The 19,773-nt window shown below is 46.2% G+C and overlaps 1 protein-coding gene across 6 annotated transcripts in view; it reads left to right on the top strand.

The window, feature by feature from the left end:
* The window catches only part of LOC138293569 (coiled-coil domain-containing protein 159-like), a 130,293-nt gene that overhangs the window by 97,936 nt on the left and 12,584 nt on the right, over window positions 1-19,773 (top strand). For all 6 annotated transcript variants that reach the window (XM_069232835.1, XM_069232838.1, XM_069232836.1 and 3 more), the window contains 3 exons: window positions 8,307-8,374; window positions 10,761-10,837; window positions 17,173-17,273. In XM_069232835.1, coding sequence (XP_069088936.1) covers window positions 8,307-8,374; window positions 10,761-10,837; window positions 17,173-17,273 — 246 coding nt within the window. The remainder of the gene's footprint in view (window positions 1-8,306; window positions 8,375-10,760; window positions 10,838-17,172; window positions 17,274-19,773) is intronic.

Here is a 19,773-nt window from a genome sequence, read left to right as displayed (position 1 = left end):
CTTTGCTTCTGTGTGCCTCGTCATTCATCTGCTTTAACCATCTCTTCTTTCTCCCACCTGCTTTCTTTTTGCAGTTCCCACACTCCACTTCCCACGCTCCTCTTGCTTCTATCTCCTCTTCTTCTAACAGTTGCTTTCTTATCGCTCATCCACCTCTCGTCTGTTCTGTTTCTTTCTCTTGCTTTGCCTATCTCTCTTTCCTTCCTTGTCTTTTCTGTTTTCCTCTACTCTCCCTCTCGAATTCCTGTTCCTCTTTCTCTTGCTCGTTTACTCTTCCCTCTTTCTGTTTTCTACCAATCTTTCTCCTTCGTCTTGCTTCTCTCTCATCTTCCTCAATCCCTCTCTCCTTGTTATCAGTTTCTCTCCATCTTATCCTCTCACGCACTCTTCTTTTGTATTTTTCCTGTCTTCCTCCTCTACCCTTATTCCTTCATTTCTTTCTCTTTCTGATTTTCTCTCTAATGCTTTTGTTTATTTTCCTCCTCTTTTACTTGCCCTCAGTCTTCTCACTTTCTATAGATTTCTCTCATTTTGCTAATATCTATGTGTCACCCCTGTTAATGTTCACTCTTTCATATCTTCCATATTTCTTCTCTTCTCTTTCTATTTTTTATTTCTAACATTACCTAACCTTTTAGTTCGCAAGCGTTGTCTTTTTTTCACATTTTGTTTCTCAGTCACTTATCACTCTCTCCCCATCACTCTTTTGCTTTTTCTTCCTGGTTTCCATCTAGTTTTCTCTAATTTCTCCCTTCCTTTATATTCATTTCTCTCCCTCTCGCACTTCCTTTTTCTTTTTCTCTCCTCTCCTTCCTTTTCTCTCTTTATCTCTTTCTATCTTCCTCTCACCACTTCCCTTTCCTCTTTTTCTTGTCCTATTTTCTGCTCTTTTTTTCTCTCCAGCTCTCTTCTTCTGCCTCCTTTCTTTCTGACCATCACCCAGATACTCATCCTCTATTTCTTATAATCTGTCCTGTGGTCACTCTCATTGTGACACGCACTATCTGTTCCCCCTCTCTGTTTCACTCATTCTCTCTCTCTCTTGCTACCTCTAGCTCTTTCTCAAGCATGTGCACACACTTTCTTGCTCTTTCTCTCTCCCTTGCTTCTCTTTCTCTGTCACCCTTTGTCATTCCTGTGGGTATCATTCTTCCTATTCTATAGCTCACCTCTCATACTAACTCAGTCTGCCTTTCTTGCATGTTTATTTCTTCCCCCTACATACACCCTCTTACCTCAGTGTTTCATTCTCTATCTCTGGCCTCATTGCTTCTGTATATATTATTTTACACTGAGTTCAGACTCTGTCCACACAGTTTCTAATGTGTCTCATTTCCATAAGTGCAGTCTGCCTTCAGAATCTGGCACCTTTTGATTCTTCCATAGTGTCTCTCCGCTGCTTGTATTGTAATTGAGGTACTATTTACCCCTCCTGTTGTTTACGTGCCCCCATAACACAAAAAAAACTAGAGCAAACAAACAATCGAACAGGCAAGAAGAAATTGCCAGCATTGCAAGGACAAAAAACTAGAAGACATTTTATGTTAATTCTTTAATAGGGTTGCTCAGTTGTACATAATGTCTTCTTGGTTATATGCAAGGTAACAAAAATGCCTGTAACACTTTTTATTATAACTTTTCAACATGCTGCACAGCAGCCACGCTCCTCTACAACATACCTTAAAGACATTGGCTAAAGGTGCGCTCTGTTGGCCATGCCAATGCTTGTTGATCCTTCGCCAGTAGTGGCCAGTGTTAGACCCAGGCTGTGCTGGACATAGTCATAAGGTTTGTGCCTGTCATCCCTAACAAATTCCGGAACACGTTTGCACAAACATTTAGGACTGGGTCGGACACAACAGACTGATTGGGTCGCGCTATGGGCACCAGTCGTGATTAGGCTTCCTGCTCCGAAGTGTACCACAGGTTTTTTTATAGTAACATACAAGCACTCCTTGTGGACATGCCTTTTGATAGTTGCAGATTGTTTGGAGAAAAGGGTGACTCCGCACTGGAGAATTTTCAAGTCAACCACATTACAGTCCCCACTTTAGGCTTTCTTTTACTGGCCTGTCAGTTTCACCAATGGTGCACACAATTCAGAGGCATGGCATAATCTCAAAGATGGCCTTCACAGCCGTACAGCTGTTAATCCGGACCTTGATGACTTCAAGGGGCTTGGTGATAACAAAGGTCATGAATTCCACTATAGACAATACTCATTATAAGGGTACATGAAAGATCCCGGTCCGGCATAGACAGGGCTGCAGAGATTATTAAATTCCAGCTGCCCAGCCCTACTGCAAAACTGGGGAAAGGAGTGGGAGGCTCAGTCTAGGCTTTTCAAAAGTCTGGTGGGGGTGACCTTTACAAATGACCAGCTTGTCCAACAATTGTTTGTGAGAAAGATATTTGTTGGTAGGCTATGAGATAAAAACGTTCAAGACCTTATCAACATTCCAAAGGACCGTGTACCTCAGCTCTGGAGGAAGAGACAAACGGATGCCCCTGAGCAATTTCTGGACCAGGGGGTGTTCCCCGACAGGGAGACCCCACCCCCTCCCCCCCACCAGAGCATGCCCCACAGAAATCACAGATCGGAAAACATTGACCAAGAGCCAGAGAGGCCAAAAAATTCCGGATATGGACAACGTCTGTCCCCAAGGGATCCAGGTTTTATTGCTGGCACCAGCCCAATTATTGAAACCAAGCCGATCTGTTTCGTTTGACCACACCTTCCACCCAGGCACGAGAGAGGAGGTCAGCCATGCTTCTCAGAAGTCCTGAGACTTTCCATTGAGACCTGTAATCTTCCATGTCACAGATTCCTGGAGGAATTGCTGAGGAGAGCAGACCGAGGGCAAGACAGGTTGGAGAATCCCAGGAAAAATCCATCAGAAATGGAAATCATACTTGCAACTTCCACATCATGGTCATTACCACCAGATCTGCCACCTATCTATGAGTTTGCGCTGCCAGCCTCATTATGGTGAAAGGAGGAAAAGCATAACTCTTCTCCATCCACCAGTCCAGAAGGAAGGCCAACTGAAGTACCGGGGAAGTTAGTGGTCGAGCCGGGATGGAAAAAGTCAATTCTGAATGGGCCTCATCTGTTCGAGAGAGCTCAGAATATGGCCAGAAGCAACTTCCATGGGCTCATGTCTTGGAGATGTCGTGATTGCCAGTCCACAGCTTGATAGACAGTCCCTGAGAGGTGTTCCGTCATTACGGAGACTTGATGTTCAAGGCAATGCTCCCAGAAATTCTTTGTCAGATCTGACAGGGCCATGGACCAAGTACCCCAGCTGATTGATCTAGTGGATTGCCGCTAAATTTTCCATCTTTAGGAGGATGCAACATTCTGCCTAGTTCTTGGTTCAGCATTTCATCATGAAGGAACCCTCCATCAGTTCTAGGCAATTGATGTGGAGGGACTTTGCTGTGGCTGACCATCCGCCGCCTTTGGGAAAGTACCCACATCGTGCACCCCAGCTAGTACCACTGGCATGGAATTGGAACTAGTGATCCGTTTGGGAAGTGAAAATGGCTTGCCAGTTCCAGACTTCCATGTGTGTGAGCCTATTTCGTAGTTCGTCCTTTGCCTCCTCTGAGAGAGGAACGTATTGGGAGTAACTGAAGTTCGGCATGGGCGAGACTCCTTCAACTGTAAGAGGGCCCAGAAATGCAGGGGACCTGGGAAGATAACCTGGATGGACAATGAAAGGAGGCTGACCACTCTGCCGATTTGTCGAAGGGAGGTCACAGACTTGGACATAGTCCTGCACACCTCAGGTCATATTTTGGCCATATTCCAGACGGTACACTCAGAGTAGTCTCCACTGAATTGATTTAAAAAGGCTAAGAAGGTAAGATTTTGAGAACTAGGCAGGGTGGATTTCTCGCAGTTGATGATTAATTCAAAGGATTGGGGTAGATCCACGGTCTTCTTCAGAAATGCAGATAGTGCGTGAGGGCAGCGGTCCATGAGGAGCATATCATTGTGGTATAGTATCGTTCATATCCCAGATGCCCTCAGCTGTTGAACCCTGGGTTTGGGAACCTTAGTTTCTCAGGAGAGGATGCCAGGGAAGGGAGCTGAACTTGAAGGTTTGGCCTTGCCACTGGAATTGGAGAATCCTCGAATGTGGTGGGAAGATTGGGATCATCAGGTAAGCATCCTTGAAATCCAGTCACGGCAGCCAGTCGTTGGGCCTCAGGAAATCGCGAATGCCCTCCATCTTGAAATTATGGAAAACCAGCCATTCGTTGAATTACTGGAGATTAATCACCAGGCGGTGGCCCTGTCCCGTTTCTCAACCAGAAAAAAAAATGCTTAAAATACTTTGAAGAGTGAGGGGTGGACTGGAGAATGGCCCAGTTGGAACGGAGCACCTGGATTTCCACCTGGATAAGGGAGGCTTCTTGCTCTGAGAAGCAGACGTTGCAAGGGAGTACAGGTTGGAAGGGCAACCCATAGAATTCTATGTGGAAACCTCAAATGATTTTGAGCACCCCTTTGTCAGTCTTTGTAGAGGTGGTGCAGGATGGCATTGCCCTAGAAAATAATGGCACGCTGGGCCCAGTTGGAGAGAACTCTGGAAAGATGAGAGCTCCTGATGCTTGCGTTTTCTGCCATGTCCAAGATTTTGGTCCATAGCTCTTTCATATCCCGGAGTTTATCCGGGCATGACTGCCAGGAACGGTTGATACATTAAGGACCCGAAAAAGGGTATTTGCCCAGAAAAGTGGCCATTCTAGAATCAATCTCTGGTGAGACAACGAAATTGCTGCCCAAAGAGGGGCAGGGGCACTCTGCTTGAAGGTGGTTCTGAATCTCTTTATCAACACGTATGGCCACCTTGTCCCCAGAGGACCACTTGGAGGAGCAAATGTGCATGAGCTCCTCTGGGTCCAGAATATCGGATTGAGAGCAGCAGATCACGTCATTGGCGAGGCCCATCCTCTCTGGGGAGGTTGGTCAGCAGTCACAAGACCACTTGTGGCCAAAGTCGTAGGACTCTGTGTGGGATCCATCTAAGGTAAGAGGAGGCGAAAGGGGCATAGCACCCCCTGGAGGTGAAAGACCCTGAGGGACTTCTGTTGTGGGAGGAGGGGGTATGTGGCCCAGAAATGCTTTCTTTAGCCTTGCAAATGCATCCAGGTCCACCCTAGAGGGCTGTGGCTGTTTGCGCATATTCTCAGAGGGCGTGGCAGTGGGTAATCCTGGATGTATGAGGACCCCGGAAGGTCTTCCCTCGGTGGGAGGGGTTGCAGGCACTTCTGCGCCGTTTCAAGTAATTACTTCTCCAAGGGCACCACTGCGTCCAAGATCGCCTTATGGACAGAGGCATCTACTGTGTCACAGAAGTCATCTGTGACCGGGAAATAGGAGCTCTTCTCTTCTGTATAGCAGTTGTCATATTACTCCATGAGACGTCAGGTAAGTAAAAAAAAAAAAAAAAAAGACTCAGAAAGCTGCAGTACCATAGTCTAACTACCATATATGCATTGCTACTGAGTGGAATTCTAACAGCCTTTATTTTCTCTGTTCACTGATGGCATCAAACTCTACATCGGTAGTGATATTACAGGTGACATCAAGGACCAGATTTACTAAATTCTCACGCAACACAGTGCAGCAGCAGAAATGCTGCAGTGGGCTGCATGAGAAGGAGAGAGCACAGGAGCGCCATATTTACAAAGATATGGCACTCTTGTCCCCGCTCCCTTGCGCCGGCACTGACGTTTGCTGCTCCGCATCATGTACACAACTAGGCACGCAAAAGCCTGTCAAAAACCTTGTGTAATTGTATGGGAATGCCCATACGCCACCCATGGAAAGCCCACTTGGTGCTAAGTAATGCAAACAAAGTGCTATGCGCTGCTTTGTGTTACTTTTAAGTGATTTTCCAGTGCACTGGAAAGTAAATAGGTAAAAAAAATATTTTTGCATTGATTTGCGTCACTTTTAGGACCTAAACATGGTGCAAAAGCTTAGTAAATCTATCCCCAAATATCATATCACTATATATATATATTATTGATGACATCACTGAGACTGCAAAAACTTGACTGTGTATACCGCTCTATGATGACTGGCTATCTAGACTCACATCCATGCCTAAATTTAAAGCCTGCTGGGCACAGGCAAAAGTTTTGCTGTGCTGAATCTTCATCTTTTTTATTTTCTTTATAGGGGTGTCTACTTGCTGACAGTAGTTAGCTTTTCATCCTTCAAACTACATTTAAACAAGAGAGGTTATCAATTATATCAAAGGTGGTGTGACGTGTGAAGTCAGGGATGTCATCTATGGTACATTTAGGGCCATATTTATACTTTTCGACGCACAACTGCGCCTACGCAGTTGTGCGTCAAAAAATCTAACGCCATTCTGAAGCGCCATGCGGGCGCCGTATTTATTCAATGACGTTAGCCGGCGGAGCAGCCTGGTGTGCGTAAAAAAAAATGACTTACACCAGGCAGCGCCGGCGTAGGGGAATATGGAGCTTGGGCGTCAAAAAATGGGGCAAGTCAGGCTGAGGCAAAATTTTCGCCTCAACCCGATTTGCGCCATTGTTTTGGACTCCCAACCCCCATTGAAATGACTACTGTCTTAGCAAAGACAGGAGTCATGCCCCCTTGCCCAATGGCCATGCCCAGGGGACTTATGTCCCCTGGGCATGGTCATTGGGCATAGTGGCATGTAGGGGGGCACAAATCAGCCCCCCCCTATGCCACAAAAAAATAAAAAATAAAATACTTACCTGAACTTACCTTAAGTTCCCTGGGATGGGTCCCTCCATCCTTGGGCGTCCTCCTGGGGTGGGCAAGGGTGGCAGGGGGTGTCCCTGGGGGCATGGTAGGGCACCTCTGGGCTCCTTCCGAGCCCACAGGTTCCTTAACGCCTGCCCTGAGCAGGCGTTAAAAAATGACGCAAAAGCGGCTGGCCGTAATTTTTTTTTACCCGCCCACTCCCGGCCGTTATTTTTGCCCGGGAGTGTAAATACGGCGCACATGCCTCGGAGTCATTTTTTAGAAGGGAACGCCTACCTTGCATATCATTAACGCAAAGTAGGTGTCCACGCTAAAAAATTATGCAAACTCCATGAACTTTGGCGCTAGACGCGTCTAACGCCAGAGTATAAATATGGAGTTCGTTTTGCGTAAAAAAAAAACGACGCAAATCCGGCGCAAACAGAGTATAAATATGGCCCTAAGTGATTTCTTCAGTGACGTTTCTCCGGATATGACCAGTGCATGGTGATAATGTGACGTTGTTCATCATAACTCCCAAGGTTCAAGTTTTTTCCCAGTTTTCAATCACAACCATAACATCCAGTTTCATGAACTCACTAAAAAAAAGTTTGAAAGCTTTTATATTTGTGTTATTTCTGATATAATTTTTTTGTAATTTTGGAAACAGCCCTAACTTGAATTTAATAGATATTTTTTTATATACATTGACTCTTATCCAGCGTACTCACTGGGTACTGTCTCTCTAAAGATATTTGTAGTGTGAAAGGAAATATTTTTGAGGTAGCTGACAAAATGCAGGAACACCTATGAAAAGCAATGTTTACCAAACATTAAAAGTAAGATAATTGCAATGTATTTTGTAAGAAAATCCAACAGACGTGAAAACATTATTTGGTGATATACTTTAACTTTTTGTTAAAGTATATCACCTTTAATTTCACAAATCATAGGTGTGAAGCTGCCATTCTTAATGCTTTTGCATCATAGCCTTGCCTGACCCTTTGCTACACACCTTTAAGATGAGACACACGTTGAAAATGTTTTAGCCCAAGCTGGCTGCAGCTTCCTGACGGAGAACAAGTGATGTAGTGCCAAGAGTGTGCTTTAGATATTTCAAAGGCATGTGTGCTTCTTTTCTGAACCTAGGTGTCTGAAGTACAATGGTCTCAAGCTGCAGAAAGGTTACATGTGTTATATATTGTAAAGATGGTAAGAATTATTTTGGGTGCTTGTTCTTTGCTTATTTCATTGCTTGCATAAGGCTTCTCGCTTCCCAGTTCTTCCCGTTTTGAATTGTACTATCATATGTGTCCTTAAGAGATGGTTCCAGGCCTCAAAAGCCAGGGTTTTCATGCTTGGGGCTGCACCAGTGATCTTCTGGGCTGTCACTGGATGGGTATACTGTGGTGGAGATTTTACTTTCCATTCCCATAACTTGCTGATGTCTGTTAGTTTCTTTGTTAGTGCTGAGAGTCTAGACCTGTGGCTAGACCGTTTCATTCTGGTCCATGGACCTGCTAATCACTTTTTCCTATTATTGTTTTTTTAGCAAAAGGACCATCTGGAAGGAAAGCGAAAGTGTGCGCAGGGAAATAGACCAGCTAAAGCAAAAGATCCGTAAGTATCTCTTCTACCACAAGAGTTACCAGTGTCTAGTACATTGCTCGACTAGGTCTATAGTGAATATCTTGGAAAGTATATAGGTAGTTGTTTTGCTAATGATAGTACAAGACCCAAATCTGCCATGTTTCATTGAGACTCTCAAGGCAGTATGAGGCCGGTAAGGCCCGTATTTATACTTTTTTTGCGCCGCATTTGCGTCGTTTTTTGACGCAAAAACGGTGCAAACTTGCAAAATACCATTGTATTTTGTAGGTTTGCGCCGTTTTGCGTCAAAAAGCGGCGCAAATGCGGCGCTAAAAAAAGTATAAATACGGGCCTAAGGGCCATATTTATACTCCGTTTGCGCCGAAATTGCGTCGTTATTTTTGACGCAATTTCGACGCAAAACTAACGCCAACTAACGCCATATTTATACTATGGCGTTAGAGGCGAATAGCGCCAAAGTTCCCGGAATGTGCGTCATTTTTTAGCGTGAACCCCTTCCTTGCGTTAATGATATGCAAGGGAGGCGTTCCCGTCTAAAAAATGACTCCCAGGCCTTTACGTGGTATTTATACTCCCGGGCAAAAGAGACGCCCGGGAGTTGGCGTGGCAAAAAACGGCGCATTTGCGCCACTTTTTAACGCCTGCTCAGGGCAGGCGTTAAGGGGCCTGTGGGCTCAAAATGAGCCCACAGGTGCCCTCCCATGCCCCCAGGGACCCCCCCTGCCACCCTTGCCCACCCCAGGAGGACCCCCAAGGATGGAGGGACCCACCCCAGGGACATTCAGGTAAGTTCAGGTAAGTATAATTTTTTATATTTTTTTTTGGTGGCATAGGGGGGCCTTATTTGTGCCCCCCTACATGCCACTATGCCCAATGACCATGCCCAGGGGACAGAAGTCCCCTGGGCATGGCCATTGGGCAAGGGGGCATGACTCCTATCTTTACAATGATAGGAGTCATGTTGATGGGGGATGGGCGTCGTTAAAAAATGGCGCAAGTCGGGTTAAGACGATTTTTTCGACGTAACCTGACTTGCCCCATTTTAAGACGCCCATGTGCCATTTTCCCCCTACGCCGGCGCTGTCTGGTCTACGTGGTTTTTTTCCACGCACACCAGGCAGCGCCGGTCTGATTGCGCCGTCTAACGCCATTCCATAAATACGGCGCCCGCATGGCGCTTCAGAATGGCGTTAGACGGCGCAAAACTTTTTGACGCTAAACTGCGTTAGCGCAGTTTAGCGTCAAAAAGTATAAATATGGCCCTAAGTGTCTGGTGCACTCGCCTAACCATTGTGACCCAAAGGTGCCATGTTTTAAAGACACCCTCAGGGGGGCTTTGGTCCAGGTGTTTTGAGCACTTGCCTAACCCTTTGTGCCACTGTTATGTCACGTTTGTGACACCACAGCACAAACCTCTCCGTTTTATCTATGCTGCCACGCAAAGCTACTTTTTGTGGCTTTGAATGGCCTCCTAGATGTGGAGTAAGACAAGCCAGCACAAATCACTGCATTGCCTTATTCTGCCTTAGGAAGGTATCCATGGGCATTGCCGTGGGTGTTTCCATGCAACACCCGTGGATTTTGACGCATCCCCAGATTTACAATGCCATGCAAACTTGGGGATGCATCAAAACCTTACACCTCCATAGGGAAGGTGCGACAAGGAGAAATATCTGTATATCTTCTTGTTTTTCCCTCTTTCTCTGTGTGCTGCATTCTGCAGCACACATAGAAATAGGAAAACGCCTCCTATGATTGTTTTTGTGCAGGAAGGTGTCCGTGACTGCACAAAATCAATCCTGCCTGCAACGGGCAAGTGGGATTGTGTTGGGCCAAGGCTGGTAAAACCACACTTGTACAGGGGGAAAAGGACAGGAATGCAGCATATTCCATAGATACAGAGAATTCCTGCCCTTTCACTTTGATGCAGGGCAGCACAGCAAAGTGACTTGCTGCTCTGCCCTGTGCCAAGTCCCCATAAATCTGAGCCTTAATGTCTGGATAAACAGCGCTAGATAAAAGAATGAAGTGCCTCCCCCTGCCGGTCAGGAGCAGTGGGAGTGGGGTTATTATCTCTCGCACGCCGAAGCCCTTACAGTTCTTATTCTCCATCCATTAAGCATGAGAGACTAACAAGGGAGGAGAAGACTCCTTATCTGGACTCTATTTTTCAATGTTTTTTTAAGCTTAAAGAATTAGAACTTGGATGAGTTATGAGGGGACCCAGACTGTCCTTAAACTAGGCAGGGCTTGTCCGTTTCATGCACAGGAGTGCATTATTAGAACAGATAACAAGTCCGGAAAATTGACTTTTTTAATTACAATCCCTTTCCAGGGAGTATTGCTGTTTCCTTTGATTCTCTCACTGAGACTTGACAGTGTTTATTCTTCACAGGCCGGCAAGAAGAGGATCTGCTACAGCACATGTCTGCCAGCCATGAGACAAGACGAGGGCATGACCAAAACAGTAAGGTATGGACAGAGGCTTCATTGTGTATGTATGTCGTACTTCTGTAGTGTGACTGTATCCAAAGATGGCAAACTGCTCTACTGGGTCAAGGATAAGCGTAAAGTCAGCAAGTAATAGCAGTGGTAGCTATTTGTGGATGGGTAATGCATTGTGATGTAGTGTTTGTTAAAGAGGTGTGTCTTCAACTCTTTCCTAAATTGGAGTAATGTTAAGGCCATGGCAATGGTGGTTCACAGATCTTCTTCACCAGTCAGAGCGTCCACATCTCAAGCTGCCTTGCAGACCAGACCTGCTAATGAAATACAGAGGCCAGATAGTTCATCCTAATCTCTTCTCTTTGAATTTGGCTGTATAGCTGCTGAGCTAGTGCAGTACAGACTCTTGAACCTGCCTCAAGACTGCATGGAGATCCTCAAAGAGGCTAAGTAGCCTTCAACCCATTCCGCATATGCCTTGAAGTGGAAGAGATTTTGCATTTGGTGTTCTTCCAAGAACGTGGACCCTACAACTGGCCAGGAAGATGTGATTCTTCCATACTCACATAATTTGGCAAAATCTGTCTTGCAGTTCTCTTCAATAAGAGTTCACATGGCAGCTCTTACTGCCTACAGAAAGTGTCCTTCACAAACCTCTTTTTTCAAAATCCGCATAGTCAAGGATTTTCTAGAAGAGTTAAAGGTTTTCCCTCTCATTGGGCAACCTTCACTTCCCTGGGAGCTCAACATAGTCCTTTCACAGCTTATGCAGGACCCTTTCAAGCCCATTCACAAGACATCCCCACAACATCTATCATGGAAAGTCACTTTACTTTACTTATAGCAGTCGCATCAGCATCCAAGCAGTAGCTAGATCCAAGCATTATGCTTTCACAAACCATACACAGTGTTCCTTTCTAAGGAAGTCGTCATGAGGACTCACCCACAATTCCTCCCTAAGGTTATTTTGGATTTCCACGTCAATCAGGCAATCTCATTACCAACATTCTTCCACCATCCTTCAACTCTGGCGAAAATAAATCTTAATTCTCTAGATGCGAGGAGGGTCTTGAGGTTTTATCTAGATAAACAATTGGTCCGATATGTGGATGTTGCATGTTTTATCAACTATGGTCCAGTTCCTTCAGTGGAAATTTGCAAAGCATCTGTGTGGAGATCTGTTAACACATTCACCAAGCAATACTGCCTGGACTACGAAGCTAGAGCAGATGCTCAAGTAGGATAGACCTCCCTCAGAAATCTGTTTGCTTAATGGCTAGCTTAGTCATTTTTCTGACTTCTTCACCGCTCTTGGTGAGGATGGGATTGCTACTCTATTGAGTGCTTATGACTATCAATGGAGATCCCCCTGAGAGAAAAGGAATGTTTTCTTACCTGTAATCCCAGTTCTCTCTTTGGGGAATCACCATTGAAGCCATAAGCAACCCCTCCTGCCTTCCCAGTGGACTTACCAGAGGTAACCATGGGACTGAAACAGCTGTCACCTGCTGAGCATGATGGGATACTTATGGTCCCTAGGTTGTTAAAGGCACAGTCCCTATTTGTAGGAAAGCGCCCTCTTTCTTGGCATTGTTACCCCCCCCCCCCCCACACCCCCCCCCCCCCATATTCTGCCTGTTGTCAGTATGTTTGACTGTGTCTTCTGGGTTCCTGCTAACCCGAACCCGGGTAGTTTTGCTCTCTCCTCTAAATTGTACCTTTTTATTCCCACAATTGGCAAACTGGTCCCCTCATGTAAGTCCCTAGTATATGGTACCTAGATACCCAGGGCATTGAGGTTCCAGAGGATGCCTATGGGCTGCAGCAATTATTCTGCCACCCATAGGGAGCCCATAGAAAGTGTTCTGCAGGCCTGCCATTGCAGTCTGCAGGAACCGGGTGCACACACCCGGTTTCACTACAGGGCACTGCACCAGGTCACTGCAAGTCACCCCTGTGGTAGGCCGTTCCAGCCCAGAGGGCAGGGTGCAGGTACCTGTGTGTGAGGGCACCCCTGCACTATCAGAGGTGCCTCCACAAACTCCAGCCCCATTTTACTGGACTTCATGAGTGCGGGGACACCACTTTATATGTGTACTGGGCACATATCACCTATAGGTATTATCTACCTATGTCCAGCTACATAATGAGAACTCTGAATCTGGGCATGTTTGGTATCAAACATGTAGGATTCATACCCCAATACTGTTGCAAGTATTAGAAGTATGATTCCATGCAATCTGGGGGCTCCTTAGAGGACCCCCCAGCATTGCTACCACCCGTCTTACAGGGTTTTTCCAGGTAGCCCAGCAGTTGCTACCCCTCCGACAGGTTTCTGCCCTCCTCCTGCTGCTTGATCTGATCAAGCCCAGGAAGGCAGGACAAAGGATTTCCTTTGAGAGAGGGAGGTAACACATTTTCCTTTTGGAAATAGGTGTGGCTGGCTTGGGAGGTGTAGCCTCCCCAAGCCACTGGTTTGCTTTGAAGGGCACATTTGGTTTATGTCCTACATGCATAAACCAGTCCACACAGGTTCAGAGATCCCCAGTCCCTGCTCTAGTGCGAAACTGGACAATGGAAAGGGGAGTGACTACTCCCCTTTCTCTCACCACCCCAGGTATTGTGCCCAGAGCTCCTCCAAAGGGTCCCAGGGTTCTGCCATCTTGATTCTAAGTTTGGCAGGGAACTCTGGGAGCATTTGAGAGGCCAGGCCAGCCAAGCAGGTGACGTCTGAGCCCCCCCCCCCTCCTGATAGGTGCTTACCTGGTTAGGTGACCAATTCCCTCTTTCAGGGCTATTAAACGTCTCTCTCTTGGGTGGGTCCTCAGATGTCTTTGCTGTGCATCCTCAGAATACTACAACTCTTCATCCTGTACAAGAAGAAGGAATCTCCCTTGGAGTGAAGGAGTCACTTTCCTGCAACTGCAGGTACCTACAACAAGCGACGACCGGTTTCATGGATCTCCTCTCCTGCTGAGCTGCTTGGATCCTGCATCATGGGTGGTGGTCCGGAGTAGTCCTCTTGGTCCTCTCTCTCTCTCTCTGCCAGCTGTCCAACTTTGGTGGAGGTAAGCCTTTGCCTTCCCACGCAGGACAGTACCCCCGTGACCATGTCTCTTGCAGCTGCCAAGGGATCTTTAGGCGACGTGTAGCTCCAGCCCCCAGCACGCCATCCTGCAAAGCACAGCCTCCTGCATGGTTCTCCTGTGGCGTGGGATCCACTTTTGTAGTGCTGTTTGGGCTCCTTTTGTGATGTCTATGTCCCCGTCCTGTGGGACTCCTGTGGGCGCTTCCGCTGCTCTTTTGGGCTCTCTGCGACGCTGAGGGTCCTCTGTGACTCCCCCTCCTGGGTTCAGTCCTCCTGGGCCTTGCTAGTCCCCAGCAGCACCTTTTTCCACTAACCGCGAGATTGCCTTTGCCAAGGCTTGTTGGTGGAAATCCTGCACCGACAACGGTCTGCAATCTTCCTTCCGGCGTGGGACATCTTCTGCATCCAACTGGAACGCTTCTCCGGCTCCTTGCCTGCAGTGCTGACCTGTTCTTCAGAATCGTCGACCAACTCCTGCATCCACAGCTGGGTGTGTAGTACCTCCTACTCCTCCTGGATTCCACTGTGACTCTTGGACTTGGTCCCCTCTCTCCAGAGGTTTTCTTTCTTCAGGAATCCACCGATGGTTTTATTACAGTCTTCTCTGGGTGTCTTCTTATTCTTCTTTTCCTCCTTTTGGGTGGTTTGGGGGGAAAGCCAGTGTTTTATCCTGCATTCCTGATCGCTGGGGGGTACTGTGTTACTTACCTTTGCTGTTTTCTAATACTCCCAGCTCCACTTACCTAAGTGGGGGTCCTGCATTCGCATTCCATTTTTTTTAGTATATGGTTTGGGCTCCCCCTAGGGTCACTATTGTCTATTGCTATTTGCACTATTTTCTATTGCTTTTTATGCCTATTATTGTTTACTGGTGTACATATTAAGTGTGTTACTTACCTCCTATTGGAGGGTTGCCTCTCTTGTACTTTTTGGTAATTGTATCACTAAAATAAAGTACCTTTATTTTTATAACACTGAGGCCCATATTTACACTCTGTTTGCGCTGGATTTGCGTAATTTATTTTGGCACAAATTCGGCGCAAACCTAACTCCATACTTATACTTTGGCGCTAGACCCGTCTAACGCCACAGTTATGGAGTTTGAGACATTTTTTGTACGTGAAAACCTACCTTGCGCTAATGACTTGCAAGGTCGGCGTTCCCATGCAAAAAATGACTCTAAGGCATGTGCGCCTTATTTATCCTCTGGCGTCAAAATGACGCACAGGAGGAGGCGGGCCTTAAAACAAGGCGCACAGCCGGATTTGCGCCGTTTTTTAACATCTGGGTCAGAGCAGGCGTTAAAAGACCTGTGGGCTCATTTCCATGGTGGGAGACCATGGAAGCAGTCCACAGGTGCCCTTCCCTGCTCCCAGGGACACCCCCTGCCACCCTCGCCCACCCCGGGAGGACACCCATGGATGGGGGGACCCATCCATGTTGAGTGCAGGGAAGTATAAATATTTCTTTTTATTAAGTGGCATAGGGGGTCTAACTTGGGCCCCCCTAGATGCCACTGTGCCCAATGGCCATGCCCAGGGGACAGAAGTCCCCTGGGCATGGCCATTGGGAAGGGGGCATGACTCCTGTCTTTGCTAAGACAGGAGTCATTTCCATGGGGGTTGTGCGTCCAAAAATGGTGCTAGTCTGGTTAGAGCCAATATTTGACTCTAACCTGACTTGCACCATTCTTTGACACACAACCCACAGTATTCCCTTCGCCTCCCCAGCCCAGTTACCGTCATTTATTTTGACGCTAACCAGGCCGCAGCCCCGGCTAACGTCATTCCATAAATAAGGCGCCCGGCTGGCCCGTTGGAATGGTGTTAGCCAGCGTTAGCGCTGATTTGCGTCAAAAAGTATAAATATGGGCCTGAGTGTTTTTTTTTTTTCATGTGTGTAAGTGCTATGGGACTGTAGTGGTATTGCATGGGCTTTGCATGTCTCCTAGATAAGCCTAGGCTGCTCATCCACTGCTACCTCTAGAGAGCCTGGCTACTAGACACTGCCTACATTTCACTAAAAGGGGATACCTGATATAAAGTGAAAGTACCATAGGTACCCACCACACACCAGGCCAGCTTTCTACACTATTTTTAACTTGCATAATGACAACCTATGGGGATACACTGCCCTGCTTTCGTTCATTCCTATACTCTAACAAAAAAGGGTTTGTCAAAGAGATTTAAGCTGTTTTTTCAAAAACATTGTCAAATTATATACATACATGATTCTCTTGGCCTCCTTTTTCAAGTGCAATATGAGGAATTGGGCCACTGTAGCCTGTTCCTATAGGCTGCATGTTTTTCTCTTAAGTGATTTTGCAGGCCTTCCCGAAGAAAGCCAAACATCTACATTTATTGTGAAAAAGTGTTCCAGGAACCCCACATGTGGGTGGGACCATTCAGTGCTTAAGACATCAATGAAGATTCCCCTAAGAGAGAACTGGGATTACAGGTAAAAAAAAACATTCTTTATTCTGTAATGTCAGAGATGTGCACTACAGCACTCTGTAGATGTTGCAGTGTTGGAAATCAAAGGGCCATATTTACCATTGAGCTGTGTCACCCTTGCGCCACGCAAGGGTCTCAAGGGCGACGCAACTACTAAGTCAGATTAATCAGGTCACACATGGCCACCGTACATGGTCCTGAGTGGCTTTTGATAAATCTAGAGTAAGGCAATGCAGATTGCTGTGTTGCGTTACTCTACGTCAGGTAGACGTTCCATGGGTGGAGCATGGGTCTTCCCATGTGTCCACACATGGATTTTTGCGCATTCACAGATTGACAATTGCTGATAGACCTGGGAATGTTTCAAAATGCTACGCCTCCCCAGGCGAGGCATAACGTCTTCTTTTTTCTGTGTGCTGCGTACTGCAGCATACACAGAAAGAAGAACATGCTTCTGAGGATTGTTTTGTGCAGGACGGCATCCCTTCCTGCACAACACAATCCTGCCTGCAACATAGGCACCCTTGCACCACAGCGTAAGGGGGCCTGCATTGGCGCTAGGCAGCTAAAAGGGCATCAGCTCAAGGAAAGGACAGGAATGCGCTGTATAATGTTAAACGTGACACATTCCAGCCTTTACGTTTCACGCAGCGCAGCTAGGTGACTTATTGCGCTGCATGAAAGGTTGATAAATTTTCCCCAAAGTCTTGAAGGTTGGCCCTTCTCCTGTGTTAACCCATTACAGTGATGTAATATCTCATTACTAGATTGTGACTGTCTAATGCCTTTTCTGACCTTTCAGTTTCTTGTTCCCTCCCCAGATGTTGGAAGATTTGTTGGAGAACTATAAAAGGAACTCTATGGATCTAAATAGAGCTAAGTCAGAATCCCAACAGACTCAATTGGAACTTCAGCACATCAAGTACGTCTTAGGAAAACTTAGGAATAGAATGAAAGAAGGATATATGTGTGTTATTAAAGATGCATGCTTTCTTTTCCTCTTCCTTGACAGTATTAAGAGCAAATAATTCCTACAGAATAGTCTGCATTAAAATAAAATGTGGAAAACAGGATCTGGAAAGAAAGAAAAAGAAGTGAACAGAATGCGAGAGAGGGCAGCATCATGATTAGGTACTTTAGTGAATGGAACCGTAGAAAGCAGAGTGGTGGGGAAGATCAGACTAGATACTGATGAAAAATGGAGGGTTAAGGGCTAGGTGGGGAGCAAAATTAAAGAAAAGGGAAACAAGAACAGGACAAGTGCGGGATTACATACAATGAAGAAAGCGTATGTAGGGATCACGCTTGGGAGGTGGGAACACAAACCGCGGAGAAGCTTTAAAAGGGAGAATGTGGAACTGATGAGAATAAGGAGTAGGCATAACTTTTTTCTTCAGAGAGGGTGTGATGGACTAACACAAACCTGACTCATAGCATTAGTATATTTTGGCCCTAGAATATACTCAGTTGGAATTATTTTTTATAATTTTCAGCCAGTGCTGTACTCAGCTCATTGCAACACACAAAGCCCCTGCATTGAACGTTCATTAATTTAGATTCATTTTTGTCAATACTGAGCCTACCCATATTTGTCATTTCCCAGCCTTGGACAGAGTTAATGCTCATGGGTGCAATCACCTTCATCATCCCTCAGTCAGCAGCAACAGTCAGCTGTACTCTCCAGAAACAGTTTAGTAGTAAAAGCGTGCTGTTTATTTTAGGAGATTTAACTGATAAATCCCCTAATGTACAGACATTTGATTTGTATATCCATTTTTTACTTAGGGCAGGATTTATACTTATCAAGCCCTTGCATCATGCAAGGTAACGCAAGGGCTTAAGTCAGATTTACTAAGCCATGCAGAGCCACCTTGCGTGGCTTCGTAAACCTGGAGTAACGAAAGGCGGCACAGGTCACTGCCTTCCCTTACTCTGCATTGGGAAGGCACTGCATGGGTGGGGCCTGGGCATTCCCGCGCATCAACCCTTGAATTGTTTTGCGCATTCCCAGATTTAGTAAGAGTAGTAAACCTGGAAATGCGTCAAAATGCTAGGCCAGCACAGCAGAGGCGTAACGAGGACAAATATCTAGATTTCTCCTCGTTATTTCCTCTATCTACCCGCGCTGCATTTTGCAGCACACGCATGAAGAGGAAAAAGCTACAAAGGATTGTTTTTGTGCAGGAATGTGTCCCTTCCTGCTCAAAAACAACCTACCAAAGCACAAAGTGCATGCGTTGGTGCTAGGCAGCGCTCACTGCACCAGCGCAGGCGGAGTGTGATATCTTAGTATATATGCCGCATTCCTTCTCTCTCTCTCTCTCTCTCTGCCACACAGCACAGCAGTTGGTCTCACTTACTTTTTAATAACTCTGGCCCTTAGCCTCCTAACATCTGTGAGGCTATCTTTTGTCGTCATCTTTGTGAACGTCCTGCTGCATTTGTTGCAGTACAGCCCTACAGAAACAACAGAAGATTCCATGGACAGGTCTCTACTTGCTTTATGCTTATAGAGTGAGGGCTTGTGTATAATGGTGAGTCATATCACACTTTCCCTTTCTCACTTGTTCTTCCAACCCTTAGATTTACCGTTTTGAGTACAGCTAATGGCAGTACGTCTGGGACAGAGGATTCTGGCCTTAGTTTTACTTGACAATCTTTTTAAACGCTTTCATGTGGTGCCTGGTTTGGGCGCCTTTGGTTAACTATGCAGCTGATCTGAGATGCTCTCTAAACTCTGCTGGCTCTTCTTGTAGGAAAACTCAGCTTATTTCCTAATTATTTTGCATGGGAAAAAAGAAGTCAAACCACTATGCTACACCATTTTAGGTATTGGAGAACTAAGGACTATATTCATGATCCAGTTTGTGTCATGCTTGCCCCATGCAACGTGGTGCAAAAGCGACGCAAATCTTAAGCCAGATTTTTGAAGCCACACAAAGCTAATCTGTGTGGCTCTAAAAATCTAAAGTAAGGCAACGCAGCGCAAATCGCTGCATTGCCTTACTCTGCGCTACGGAGGCATTGCGTGGTGTTCCCACGCAACACCTATAGATTTTTACACATCCCCAGATTTACAAGAACTTGTAAACCCAGGGAGGCTCGACGGGGAGAAATCTCTATTTTTCCTCGTTTCTTCCTGTTTCTATATGTGCTCAATTCTTTAGCACACAGAGAAAGATGAATATGTCCCCCGGGATTGTTTTTGTGCAGGAAGGTGTCCCCTGCATGCATCGTATGCACCCTTGCACCATGATGCAAGGGTGCCTACATTGGTACTAGGCAGCCCTTTGTCCGCCAATGCAAGGGAAAAGTCAAGAATGAGCCGTATACCTTAAATACGGCGCATTCCTGCTCTTTCCCTGTCACGCAGTGCAGCGAGGTGACCTGCTGTGCTGCATGGCATGGTAGTCTGATAAAAA

Source organism: Pleurodeles waltl, chromosome 4_2, assembly GCF_031143425.1.
Source record: "Pleurodeles waltl isolate 20211129_DDA chromosome 4_2, aPleWal1.hap1.20221129, whole genome shotgun sequence".
Classification (NCBI taxonomy): domain Eukaryota; kingdom Metazoa; phylum Chordata; class Amphibia; order Caudata; family Salamandridae; genus Pleurodeles; species Pleurodeles waltl.
Note: the sequence above shows the minus strand (reverse complement) of the source record. Positions and strands in the feature narration are given on the sequence as shown.